At 42.0% G+C, this 13,332-nt stretch overlaps 1 protein-coding gene across 1 annotated transcript; it reads left to right on the forward strand.

Moving 5' to 3' along the window:
- Positions 1–484: 484 nt before the first annotated feature.
- foxl2l (forkhead box L2-like) lies at positions 485–1,963 on the forward strand. Its single transcript, XM_043675462.1, has one exon. The coding sequence runs from the start codon at positions 579–581 to the stop codon at positions 1,407–1,409; it is 831 nt and encodes a 276-aa protein (XP_043531397.1). The 5' UTR covers positions 485–578; the 3' UTR covers positions 1,410–1,963.
- Positions 1,964–13,332: the final 11,369 nt, after the last annotated feature.

A 13,332-nucleotide genomic window follows, 5' to 3' on the forward strand; every position in this document is an offset into this window, starting at 1 on the left:
AAACGCACTCGATTGTTTTAAAACAAAATAAATACAATTGGGAACGCTGGCTTGTTTTACTGCTGGTGTGAACCTCCATCTAACTGGCTAAATGGGTTATTCAGCGTGGATTTGAATAGGGTGTGAGCATCGCTACATGCAGAGTGGTGTGCTGTTTCTTTTAAAAATGTGTTAAAATAGACAAGGTGCTGTCTTCACACCTGAAGCAAGGTGGTGACAGACATGCCTAAGGACAACAACAGGTTATTTTTGCTTCCAGTTTAACTCGTTTCCCCCGCCCCCCCACTTTTAGCATTTACGAGTCGGAGGAGGGATGAGTGAGTGATAGTGGGACAATTTCATCGCAGGGTTAACTTGACCTGAGAGTCACCCTTGGAGAAAAATTGTCATTGGCTCTATTTAAATGAGTTCGGGATCAGCCACTGAGAGTGAAGTGGGAGGAGTGAGACCTTCTCCGGCTGTAGTTTCTTTTTGGGGAGGGGGGGGGAGGTGACAGAAAGAGGCGAGTGCTCTGTGCACATTCAGAGAAAGTTTAATTTTGTCTTGGATACCTGTAGTTCCAGCCGCCTTCGCCCACGATGGAAACATTCCACAATCAGGAGAGCTACAATCCGGAAGATGATTCCTCCGTCAGGGGAGAGTCGATACTGGAGAACGCTGGAGACAAGGAGCCGAGGGAGAAAGTGGACCTTTCTCAAAAGCCTCCCTACTCTTATGTGGCGTTAATAGCGATGGCCATCAAGGACAGTCAGGAGAAGCGACTCACTCTCAACGGTATCTACCAGTACATAGTGGCCAAGTTCCCTTACTATGAGAAAAATAAAAAAGGTTGGCAAAATAGCATCAGGCACAACCTGAGCCTCAACGAATGTTTTGTCAAAATTCCCCGGGAAGGTGGAGGGGAGCGAAAGGGTAACTACTGGACACTGGACCCCGCTTTCGAAGACATGTTTGATAAAGGGAACTACAGGAGGAGGAGAAGGGTCAAGAGGCCGTACAGACCCTCCTCCTCCCCGTTTCTGCCCGCCAAGCCGTGTGTGAATTACTCGGAGCCGTTTTATTACCAAACGTCCAAATATCTGCAGCCTCCCTTTGCCAGTAACTCGTGGTCCATGGGGCAAGGACAGAGCACTGCCTCCATGAGTTACCACCAGTCAGCTAATGGCAACGTCAGCCCGGTTCAAATGAATGGACTCCCCTCATCCTACAGCCCTTATTCTCCGATGCAGAATTTGCCTTTGGTCCCGGGGCCGGCTAGCCCTTACGCCAGCATGGGCCAACAGATGAGTCCGGGGACACACTCAGCGAGCAGTGGATACCAGCTCTCATGCGCTCGCCAACGCGAGGTCCCTGTCATGCACTGTTCCTATTGGGAATATGGACCCATGACCACCAGATTAGATATGTAACTTGCCAGGACATTTAAAGTGCATATCATCGCTGACGGTGGTAAGACATTTTCTTTGAAAAGTGCCAAAAAATAGAAGCTTGAATTGTTTGCCTGGTTATTAAACTAAGGTGCATTCGCTGGAGAATAGAATGGACCCAGCACACACACAGTGAAACAAGACAAGCGTTGAGTAAAAGCTGACTTTGAGCCTGAGTTATGGAACTTGTTGGTAACCCCCATGGGAGGGCGGGGAAAGGAGGCGGAAAAATTCGTGTTTTCAGAGGAAGCAAAAGTATTGGACTGTTCAAGGGGGAAAGAGCGTTGGTTGATTGAGTTCGTTAGCAGGGTTTATTTACTTTTAAAAAGTGCTTAAATATTTGATATGTTGTATCTTGTGAGTTTTGATCTGTTCGTCTTTGGTAAATCAAAATGTTCTACAAAAAAGTTTTTTTTAAACTATTCAATGTTAAAAACTTTATCGACGTTCTAACAGATGAAGGTTTTGGACCAAACTCAAGTGTCGATGCATAGCACTTTTGTGTATTTTTTGTCAAAATAAATGTCTTTTTGCAAGAGTCTTAGTGTAATTAACTTAAATGTAATCGAAAAACAAACGGCCTGACTACTGTATATCTTTCCAATTGGGGAATATGTTAACAAACAATTCAAGGGCAGTTCATTGATTTGTGTTAAAGGCAATTCATCTGTTTCGAAAAAGCTTTAACTTGGCGTTTTGCTGTAAAATACCACATGTCTTAGAGTGTAAATTTCATTCACTTAGGGAGAAGAAAAATAGTGAAAATGTGGAACGACAGATTTCAAAGTCTGGTTCGCCTTCAAAATTTGTTTGCCAGCGGCATATTAAGGTCCATTCACCCATCCGTGTGTTTCACTAAATCGAAAGGAAAGAAATAATTCGGACAAAAAAAATCTCAAATTGCACCGTTGTTTGGTGAAGTAACCAGTCTATATGGAGGGCCGTTTGCAAAGATTTGCACAAATTGAACATTTTTGGGGTTGACGAAGACAACAAATCCAACTATAAATTGTTAATGGGCTCTAAACCTCTGCATAGAATCGATGTAACAAAATTTACATGGTTCAGATTGTAAAGAGAGTAGGAATATGTACGTGTTTTTCTTTTAACACAAGGGCCCACTATATTGTGATTAATACATTTTCCTAAAGAGTCGTTACTTCTTTTGACTGAGAGTTTTAAGAAGTCTAACCTCAACTCCATTTCGTAAATATGTGTTCGCATGTTTCAGTAATTACTACAAAAGCTAAAAGGAGCGCTCTCGGTTTTACTTGGGGTTTAGTTTTATGTACTGTAGACAAAATTGGTGAATTGGTTATCAGCAGTTTGGGGTCAGAATCCAATAAAGATTGCACAGATTTCATGAAATATTATTAGACTTTAACGAGTTAAAAGAATTGTATCAGATGTTTGTTTACAGCCACATGTGATAAAGGTCTCTTCTTAATTTAAATCGTAACTCTGTTCTGTAGCAAAAATAAATGGATCCAGGAAAATAGCTTAATATTTGGGTAACTGTGCGTCAAACACAGGACTGAAATCTTTACACTTAGAAGAGCTCACCGGCGATTTTAACTGTCATGCGGAATAGAACAGCCAAATCATTTTGGCTTTGTTGTAGAGTTGTAATTGCCTGAATAAAAGCAGTTTGCAGAAGTTCTGACAATATAACACCAACACAAGAGACCTTTTTTTTCAGGATCTGCAGATGAAAATAAGCAGCTGTCAAAACGGTGGGTGTTCAGTGTCAAGTCAAATGTTTGACAATAAATTTTAGTTGTTGAGTTTTTTTTCAAAAGCTCAAATTATTGGAATATTGTTCATTGCAGTATTGCTGGATATCTGAAATTAAACAAAATGTTCTGGTAGCGGGTCAGACGGGATCTGTGGAGAGAGAAAAACAGATTTAACGTTTGGAGTTCAGTCACACTTGTACAGAAATGTTATTTTTGTGTGTCAACTCGTTAACTGTTTCTCTCTCCACAGATACTGCATGAGCTGCTGAACACTACCAGAACGTTTTGTTCAACTTAAAACACACAAAAACATAAATTACTGGAGAAAGGGACCCGGGTTCGATTCCAGCCTTGGCCGACTGTATGGAGTTTGTGTTGGTTTTCTCCGGGTGCTCCCGTTTCCTCCCACAGTCCAAAGATGTGCAGGTTAAGGTGGATCAGCCATGCCAAATTGCCCATAGTGTCCGGGAATGTGCAGGTTAAGTGGGTTAGCTATGGGTATTGCAAGGTGACAGGGATCGGGTAGGGGTGTGTGTCTGGGTGGGATGCTGTTTCGAGGGTTGGTGTAGATCCGATGGGCCGAATGACCAGCTTCCACACTGCAGGGATTCTCTGATTCTATGAAATCCAGCAGATCTGGCAGCACTTGTGGGAGAGAGAAACAGAATTAAAGTTTCGAATCCAGTAACCCTTCTCCAGAAATGCTGTTTTCGTGTGTTTCTGATCTCCACCATCCGCAGTTCTTTTTTTAAAAAAAAATTAACAGTTCGGATCGTCGAGTTTTGACCAACGCTACCCGTGTGTTCTTTTTGTCGCAATATGACCTTAAAAATTCAGATTCGTTAAGATATTCCGAACTTGCTTGCGAGTGACTTGAAAAAGGTATGAAATATATAAGGTGTGTTGATGTGACACCAAACTTTTTGTATCAAAGGTAAAATAGGTACAACTGATTTAAAATTGACGGCGCCAGCTCCCATTTCCAGTTGGTTATGACAGAAGTTTGCTCAACCGGAGGCTCACTTCTGTATATATCAAATATATAATCACTGGGACAATACTGTCACCCACAGACTATACTGGCATTTCTGTGTGTGTGTGTGATCATTATGATGAGCTCGGGAAAAAGAAAAGTGCAAGATCTTAGACGGCACCTGTACCTGGGAACCATTCCCTTGTGAAGTTGTTTGAATTGTTTTAATATTTAAAAATGTGCATATTGCACACAGGTCTGCTGTAGTTCACTGGGGCTTGGTTAGCTCAGGTTGGTTAGTTCAGTTGGTTCGTTTGCAATAAGCACAGAGTGATGCAAACAGTGTGGGTTCAGTGTCCGTATCGGCTGTACAAAGTTAAAAATCACACAGCACCAAGTTATAGTCCAACAGTTTATTTGCAAGCACTAGCTTTCGGAGCGCTGTTCTTTCAACAGGTGGTTGTCGAGTATAAGATGGTAAGACACAGAGTTTATAGCAAAGGTTTTTCAGTTACATTACACCGTAAACTTTTGCTACAAATTCGGTCTTACCATCTTATACTCTACAACCACCTGATAAAGGAGTGCCGCTCCGAAAGCTAGTGTGCTTCCAAATAAACCTGTTGGACTGTAACCTGGTGTTGTGTGATTTTTAAATTTGTACACCCCAGCCCAACACCGGCATCTCCGAGTCGTACCGGCTGAGGTTACCAATGAGGACTTTGCTTACTTTACATCGCTATAGATCAAAGCTTTAACGCAACTAGAGTAAAATTGCAGAGCCTGGTCCCCCCGTTAACGATTGCAGTTTGATTCTCCGAAAGATCATTGTAAAATCCACTCCAAAAGTTTAGTTCACTTTGGGGAATATATTTGGATGGGCATATGAATAGGGAAAGTTTGGAGGGATATGGGCCGGGTGCTGGCAGGTGGGACTAGATTAGGTTAGAATATCTGGTCGGCATGGACGGGTTGGACCGAAGGGTCTGTTTCCATGCTGGACATCTCCATGACTCTACAGTGGTGTTAAAAGTCACACGCACCAGGTTATAGTCCAATAGGTTTATTTGGAAGCACTAGCTTTTGGAGTGCTGTTCCTTCAGGTGGTTGTGGGGTATAAGATCGTAATACACTGAATTTATAGCAAAAGTTTACAGTGTGATGCAACTGAAATGGTATATTGAAAATGACCTGAATTGTTTGTTAAGTCTCTCATCTTTTAGCATCTGGATGGGTACGTGAATAGGAAGGGTTTAGAGGGATATGGGCCAATTGCTAGCAAATGAGACTAGATAAGGTTAGGATATCTGGTCGGTATGGACGAGTTGGACCGATGGTCTGTTTCCGTGCTGTACATCTCTATGACTATTATTTCCGTATCTCTGTGTGTGTATGGGAATGTCTGATGAGCACCACCCTGAAAGAAGTTGTGATGGTTTCGAAATAGTCCAGAAATTGCTGCCGAAACTCGGCAGGTCTGATGAAGGATCACATTTAACAGGGAGAATCAACTCGGCTTTGTCTCCGCTCGGACTACTAGACCTGCTGAATTTCTCCAGCAATTTCTAGGTTTTTTTTTCAGATTTCCAGCATCCAGCAGTTCTTTGTTTTACTGATTTAAAAAAATTCTAGTCGCTTACAGCCGTTTGACGGGAATGTGAGGCTGTTTTGTGGTTCGATTACTCATCCAGAGACCCAGTTAATATTGTGGGGACTCGTGTTAGAACCCCTCTATGCCAGGAGGTGGAATTTGAATTAAATAAGAATTTGAAATTGTTGAAGGAGGGGAGGGAAAAAAACTATCTGACCAATAATGTCCCTTAGGCAAGGAATCTTACTTGCTCTGGTCTGCATGTGACTCCAGACCCACAGCGATGTGGTTGACTACGAAGTACTGTTCCGCAAAGTTAATCTTTGTAATTAATGTGCAGACTTTGACGGAGATGCAATACGGGATGAAGCTTTTGAAAATATGATTCTGAATCTAAGTTTCACTGGACAGTAACTTGCCATTATTAAACCAATTTACTTTTTTTTCTGCTGCACTACGCAGTTAAGAACTGAATCGTTATATCCTTCAATTTATTGAGAATCTTTATCCCAATCTCTGTTGCAATTTTCCTGCTAAATAGTGGCCGTGGCTTGTATTCTGTATCCCCCCCCCCCCCCCCCCATGATCACACGGGTTTATTGTTGGCAATACGAATCACGGTCAGTTGTGATTCTAACTCAACAGCTATAGAGGTTGAGGGATTAATCTGTTCCCGTTAGCAGTACTGTTTCGTCTCAGTGAAACTTATTATGTCTAACAGAAAAAAAAACTGTTCAGTGGCCAGGCGCGAAAGAATTGTATCCTCATAACAAGAAGGTTGTGTGTGTTTTTTTTCCTTTTCTCTCGGCATTCTAACATGTACCGAAAGCACACTCCTCATGTCCCGCCAACTCAACTTTCGTCGTTGGTCTTGTTTTGACTGTTTGACCTTTTTACACCTGCCCGATAAAATTGTTTTTAGACAAAACAAATGCGGCCAAAACAGGTGGCGTTATAATACTGTAGTTCAGCCCCAGCAAAGAAATTCCTCAGCCCATTTCAGCCTGGTAGAATGGGGAATATTTCCCTCTACGGTGCCTTTCAGTTATAGGTAGCACAGAATAGTTCGAGGGGGTATATAAATCGTCTGCTTTTGCCGGGTTAGCTGTAGCAATTCGGACTTTAGAATCTGTCAACAAACGGAAATACAAGTTGTTGTTTCACAGTTATGTTCATGTCAACACCTTTAAAAGAATAAATCACAAATGGCCACATCAGTGTTGACGAGTTACCATTGTGGCGCACTGCAACATTTTTAGCATAAAACTCAGGTAATTCATATTTATTCAAACATTCAGTTACCAAAGAGGTAGAATAGAACAAACTGGAAATCGGAAACAAACACAGAGAATGCTGAACAAACTCGTCGGATTTGGCAGCATCAGCGGAGAGAGAAACAGAGAGTTAACGTTTCCAAGTCCAGTGACACTTCGTCAGAACAATACTGCACTATTCTAACAAAAACAGAAATTACTGGAGAAACTCTGCAGGTCTGGCAGCATCTCTGGACAGAGAAACAGAGTTAACGTTTCGGGTCGAGTGACCCTTCTTTAGAATTTACAATATCCACAGTTCTTTCAGTTTTTATTTTTCTATTTGATATATTTTTTTACAAAACGCGACAACTTTTGTTTTTCATCTTTACTTTTTTAACGCTCGAACGTAAAATTTGAAATGACACGTGCGTCAAGAATGGTAGTGTATATCACGCATTTATTTACTAAGTACGATTAACAAGTAATTATCTGGATCCCCACTTCGGCACATTTACGATGACCATTTTATACTGAGTTTTACTGCTATACGGTCAACAGCGTGGGTTCAATCCGTGCGCCAGATGAAGTTATCACGGAGGACTTTCCTTCTCAACTTTTAGCGTGAAGGCGTGGTGACCCTCAGGCGAAACGAGAGACCAGCCTTATATAACCTGCTAGGACTATGGCGACTTTCCGTTCACTGTCAACCTGAATGAAATGAGCGTAACTTTATAAAATTCTTACTAAACCAACAAGGCATTTTGTGTAAAACCAAAAGAAGTGCGGATACTGCAAATCAGAAACAAATCAGAAATTACTGGAAAAGTTCTGCAGGTCTGGCAGCATCTGTGCAGAGAAATCAGAGTTAACGTTTCGGGTCCGGTGACCCTTCCTCAGAAGACACAAAATCGCTAGATTTTGCTTGCTGTGATTAATCAGCAACTCCTCTATGGTTAACTGCTAGAGGAAAGAGAATGATTCTGATAGACATTGGTGCATGAGATTTATAAATAGTTGCTTTGCAATTTTACTCAGTGTTAATGCCTTATACCCGGTTTCACTGGATCTGGCGGAACTGTTATGTTTTCACGTTCCCATCTTCATTTCTGACATGACAAGATTTCCCGCTCAGCAGGGACGATAGGAATTTTTAATTTCGAAAAACACTAATTTCTTGCTAAATGTTTCACATGGATTCAATTCAGCTGTTGATTGTTAAAGGTCACAAAATTAACTATCCCTCAATATTGGACGGGGTGCTGTAGTTAAAAATTAGCCCATCCCTTTTGCAAAGTTAATTTTCGGGGGAGATCCCAGCCGACGTGTCGACCCGAAAGCGTTCTAATGAGTGTAATCGTTTTTAATCGTTTCGCTACTGAGCATTTTAGACAAAACGATGCGAATCAATTCCCACCAAACAATATTTTGCATTGTCTTTTGGTAGAACACGTTTGAAGTAGGCACAATTCGTTTAAACGAGTTGTTGACACATCCTATTAAATAACACAGGTATAGGGCACATACCTGGTCTTCCCGGGCCACTTTTGAGCTCACTTTCCCGCTGTTTCATTCAGTATTGAGATAGTTCGAGCTGAATTCTGCTGGAGAGTTCCAGCTGTTTCTGTTCATGTATCAAGTTCGATTTCCATTATCTCATCATCTATCGCTGCTCTTCGGAAGATTTCAAAAGTGAATTAAAGAATATCACAGCTAAAGTAATGCTGCCAAAACGGAACAAATTAAATTTTGTTTTCCCTACAGATTTAACCACCGCAAAGTCTGATTGTAAGGTACAGACTAGATTCAATTGAAAATGAATCCAGTTCATAACGTTTTGTATCTTCCTTCGAATTATTTTGGAAAGGAACTGAGGATATTGGTTGTCTTTGTCGCTGCGATAATTGATGTAAATATACATCGATAGAGGATAATTCCTTTAACAGATCCAAACAGTTGCACCTTCCATGAATGTTATAGTTTGACTGGACAGGTATCAATCAAATAAATTTCCTAATTGGCGTGTGTGTGTTTGTGATAATTTTATCAGTGCCGTTTCCCAGGGCAAGGTCTGTATAACCTTGCAGCTCCTCGGATGCTGCCTGAACTGCTGTGCTCTTCCAGCACCCACTAATCCAGAATCTGTATACCTTACCGCTGTTTGAATGTGTACGGAATATCAGTTAACACCGCTGAATGATTCAAAAACTTGTATTTTGTGTTTGAGCAGCACTGGAAGCTTGTGTGTGCTCGCGTTTTGCCAACGAATTTGTTCTCAGAATGTAATTCTCCCACACAAACTCATTCCCAAATAAGAGAAATGGAGAGGGAGGCTTGGAGGGACCATAAGACATAGGAACAGAATTCGGCCATTCGCCCCATCTAGTCTCCTCCACCATTCGATTATGGCTGTTGTGTTTCTCAACCCCATTCTCCTGCCTTCTCTCAGTAACCCTTGATTCCCTTACCAGTCAGGAAATTCGGCACGTCCGTGAGAACCCTCACCAACTTTTACAGATGCACCATTGAGAGCATACTGTCCGGGTGCATAACAGCCTGGTACGGCAACTGCTCTGCATTGGACCATGAGAAACCACAAAAAGTGATGTGCACAGCCCAGACCATCATGGAAGCCATCCTTCTATCCATGGATTCCATTTACACAACTCACTGCTGTGGGAAGATCGCAAACGTCATCAAAGACCCATCGCACCCAGGTAATGATCTCCTACAAGCTTTTCTGTCAGGTAGAAGATACAGATGCCTGAACACAAGCACCAGCAGATTCAGGAACAGCTAATTCCCGGCCATTATTAGACTGGTGAATGGCCTCTCTTGCCTCAAGTAATGCTAATCTTGTTAACATTGATGTCACTGAGTGCATTCCCTGTGCAAAGTAACTTGTGTGCCTCTGTCTAAGTCCTTTTGATCTGTGTGTCCTTGCTTACCATGATCTTCTTGTACTGTTCATAAACAAAGCTTTTCACTGTACTTTGGTGTATGTGACAATAAATCAATCAATCAAGAACCTATCTACCTCTGTCTTAAGTAAATTCAATGACTTGGTCTCTACAGTCTTCTGCAGCAATGAGTTCCACAGATTCACTCCCCTCTGGCTGGAGATTCCCTCCTCATCTCAGTTCTAAAGAATTGTGCTTTCACTGTGAGGCTGTGCCCTCAGGTCTCAGTATCTCCTATGAGCAGAAATATCTCGATGTCTATTCTATCCAGGTGTCTCAGCATTCTGTAAGTTTTAATCAGATCCCACCTCATCCTTCCAAATTTTGAGTACAGACCACTCAACTGCTCCTCATAGACAAGCCCTTCATCCCCAGGATTATTCTTGTAAATCTCCCCTGGATCCCAACGCATCCTTCCTTATGATTTGGAGATGCCAGTGTTGGACTTCGATGTACAAAGTTAAAAATCACACAACACCAGGTTTTAGTCCAACAAGTTTAATTGGAAGCACTAGCTTTTGGAGCACTGCTCCCTCATCAGGTGGTTGTGAAGGAGCGTCGCTCCGAAAGCTAGTGCTTCCAATTAAACCTGTTGGACTATAACCTGGTGTTGTGTGATTTTTAACTTTATACATCCTTCCTTAGATTTCCTTAGAATTCATCCCTCCCTGCATTGCCCACAGCAGAAAGAGCCTATTCAGCCCATCCATCCCAGGCTGCTCTAGGAATAAACTACTAAACTCATTTAGTCACAATTCAATTGCTTCCTTTCCCCTCCAAATGTCTCCCCACTTTCTCTTTAATTGCTTATGGATTTGGATTCATTTTGCTCTTGGTAAAACTTTCTCTCTATTCATCCACCCAACTATTCATATGCAAACAAAAATCTCTTAGTCTCATTTGCTGTCTTAGGTCTGCTCACCCACCATAGAGAACAGTTTCGTCTGTTCATCAAAGCCCTATTACTGTTCAATATACTGCTCCGATTCAGTAAACGTGAACCCGTCTGCTTTTCCCCACCTCCCCTCACCCCAAACTGCTGTATGTTTCCAAAACTTTCTGAACTTATTTTAGATTTCCAGTACTGATACCCTTTGTAATTATCTCTGAAAAGCACAATGAGTTGTCTGAAGAACTCAACAGACTAGCTCCTGCACACCTGCCTGGTACACCCATGTGTACAATATGCCTATATCTTGCCAGCATTTTGAGTTTAAAGTGACGTTATTTTTCATTCAGAGGAGAAAAACTGCTTGGCTAATTTCAATTCAGTTAAATAAATAGCTTTGGAGTAAAAGTTTATTGGTCAGAGCATAGAGTACAGGAGGTCATGTTGCGGCTGTACAGGACATTGGTTAGGCCACTGTTGGAATATTGTGTGCAATTCTGGTCTCCTTCCTATCGGAAAGATGTTGTGAAACTTGAAAGGGTTCAGAAAAGATTTACAAGGATGTTGCCAGGGTTGGAGGATTTAAGCTAAAGGGAGAGGCTGAACAGGCTGGGGCTGTTTCCCCTGGACCGTCGGAGGCTGAGGGGCGACCTTATAGAGGCTTACAAAATTATGAGGGGCATGAATAGGGTAAGTAGGCAAAGTCTTTTCCCTGGGGTCAGGGAGCCCAGGACTAGAGGGCATATGTTTAGGGAACAGTTGGATGGGTATATGAATAGGAAGGTTTGGAGAGATATGGGCCGGGTGCTGGCAGGTGGGACTAGATTGGGTTGGGATATCTGGTCGGCATGGACGGGTAGGACCGAAGGGTCTGTTTCCATGCTGTACATCTCTATGACTCTATGACACTATAAAAGGCTGACAAGGAAACTACTGGTCAATTGTAAAATCCCATCTAGCTCAATATTACCCTGTAAGGAAGGAATACTGCCATCATTATGTGGTGTAGCCTAAATGTGACTCCAGTCCCACAGTAATATTGTTGTTTCTTAATTACCCTCTGAAATGGCTAAGAGGACTATTCGGTTGTGTTCAGAAGAACAGCTCAGCACCACTTTCTCATGACCAATTACAAGTGGGCAGTATGTGTGGTCTTACCAGTGATGCCTCATCCCTTGAATGAGTTAAGAAGTATCCTCCCTTGCACAGAAAGCTACGTGAAGACAGCTTTGTTTACTAGCCTCTAGCTACATTTGGCATTTTGAAACATGTTGAGAGCTATGGGAATAGTCGTTTCTTTGCTGTAGCAGAGAAAGCATTGAGAAGTTCCATGCTATCTGCAATCTTTCTCAACACGGAGTTAGCTTCGTGAGGACTAAAATACAAAATCGAGTTAATCTCTCTCTCAGCTATCCTTCCAAGTTAAGAATAACAGCAAACACATGCACTTGTCTTTCTAAGTGCAGAATTGATGGAATGTAATCATTAACATTCGCCATATCCAGAGATCAGATCGCATTTTTCTATACCTCAGAGATTTTAGGTGCAATTTGCTCAGCCTATCAACACAGCACAGCCTTCTCAGACCAGGGACCGACTGATTCTAACGAAGTATACCTCTCCTTAGATATGGAAACCATAACTATACAGTATGCCAGCTGTGGTCTCACCCTATAGAATGCTAGCAAGATTTCCTGTCTCTTACAGGCCAGTTTGCTCATGTCACACATTTTGCTTCTAATAAAGGCTGAAATGCCACTTCCCTTCTCCACTAATTGCTGTATTTGCACGCTAACTTGGGCATACCCAGGATCCCGGGCAAAGCCCTTCACTTGACGCTGATTCACTGCTGAGATTGTGGAGTGTCCAAGTCGCTGCTGTTCACTTTCAGATCCGCCTTATAGAACCAGAACAGGAGAAGGACTGTTCTTCATTTCACTCAATCTCACACCAACTCACACCAAATCACACCAACTCACACCAAATCCCACCAACTCACACCAAATCACACCAACTCACACCAAATCACACCAACTCACGCCAAATCACACCAACTCACATCAGTTTACGCCAATTCCGGGGTTAGACGAGATCATTAGAAATGAAAACTCAGAGTCCAATTCTTTTTATCGTAGTCTGATCAAATTCCACATTTGTTTCCAATCAAAACAGGTAACAATATAGGAGCTAGGGTTAAACAATGTGTCTCTTCAGTTTAGACCTATTTATCTCAGATATCAATTGGTTTTATGAAACTGTCAGACGATAAAAAATCGATATGGACCTCTGTCAGCGCTGACTGAAATTAGTTAATCTTCCCCCTAAACTGTGTCGTCTTACTGCTGTTGAAATATTTACACTGCTTTTATTTTGCCAAGTAGTAAAAGGGATCAGATTGGTTGATCCGCATTTCTCAAGAAACGAACTCTTCAAGAAAGTTGAACAAACTTGCACCACAACAAAGTGAAAGATGTTTTCGATAGAAACCGCCAAGCATGTGGGC

The sequence above is a fragment of the Chiloscyllium plagiosum genome, chromosome 34, assembly GCF_004010195.1.
Source record: "Chiloscyllium plagiosum isolate BGI_BamShark_2017 chromosome 34, ASM401019v2, whole genome shotgun sequence".
NCBI classification, from domain to species: domain Eukaryota; kingdom Metazoa; phylum Chordata; class Chondrichthyes; order Orectolobiformes; family Hemiscylliidae; genus Chiloscyllium; species Chiloscyllium plagiosum.